At 55.3% G+C, this 804-nt stretch overlaps 1 protein-coding gene across 1 annotated transcript in view; it reads left to right on the top strand.

Annotated features, from left to right (window-relative positions):
• Nucleotides 1–252: 252 nt before the first annotated feature.
• The window catches only part of RGS8 (regulator of G protein signaling 8), a 65,219-nt gene continuing 64,667 nt past the window's right edge, over nt 253–804 (top strand). The window contains exon 1 of the mRNA XM_044674349.1: nt 253–360. Within this exon, the coding sequence (XP_044530284.1) occupies nt 253–360 (108 nt within the window). The remainder of the gene's footprint in view (nt 361–804) is intronic.

Genomic DNA, 804 nt, shown 5'->3' with positions numbered 1-804 from the left:
CTTAGGCAGCTGCCAGGAGTGAGAGCAACAGAGCCTGTGCCATCCTGCATAAGTCTGTGTGTGCCTCCCCCAACTCTGTGTGCGTGTGTGCATCATCTGTAAGAGCTCCCCTCTCTCCCCCCTCCCCTCCACCTCCCATTCCTTTTCTTTTCATGAGATGCAGAGCTAGGAGAGGAGCGGGAACAGCATGTCTCTGCAGTTGTTCTAATCTGGAGACTCTTGTGGTCAGGTTGGCTGCCCCTCGGCTCTCCAATGTACCAAGAGGCAGCAGACTCTGTCATTCAGGGCCTCGTTGAGCCATGCCCAGATGGAGCCCATCCCAGCTGTGTTTCTCCTGCCGCACTGACCACCGCCAGACAGGTAAGGAAAGCATGGCAGCTTGTATCACAGGGACTCAGTCCTTGGGATCCAGGAGAGGCTCTGAGAGGGCAGGGCTGCAGGGTGCTCCCTGCTTCCTACTCCTCCCCCCTCCCCCAAAGCCCCTCAGCTCCTCCGACCACCCCTTCGTAGCTGACCCGGACACTGAGCCTGGCTAGGAACAACAGGCCAGCTCAGGGGTGGGAAGGCTCTGCTGGAACCCTCATCAATTTCTTTAAGCTGCTTCTGTCAAGACTCTGAAGGCTGTGTCCCCTCTTAATTAGCCGGCTCTAAGCTGCACATTGTCTCATCTTTACCTTCTTCCCTATACCAAGTGAAACTCTCCAGAATCCCCGATGCCAGATTTTTGTTCTTAGTCTCTCTCTCTCTCTCTCTCTCTCTCTCTCTCTCTCTCTCTCTCTCTCTCTCTCTCTCTCTCTCTCTCTC

This window comes from Gracilinanus agilis, chromosome 4, assembly GCF_016433145.1.
Source record: "Gracilinanus agilis isolate LMUSP501 chromosome 4, AgileGrace, whole genome shotgun sequence".
Lineage (NCBI taxonomy): Eukaryota > Metazoa > Chordata > Mammalia > Didelphimorphia > Didelphidae > Gracilinanus > Gracilinanus agilis.
The sequence above is the reverse complement of the archived record's forward strand: the minus strand, read 5'-3'. Positions and strand labels throughout refer to the sequence as shown.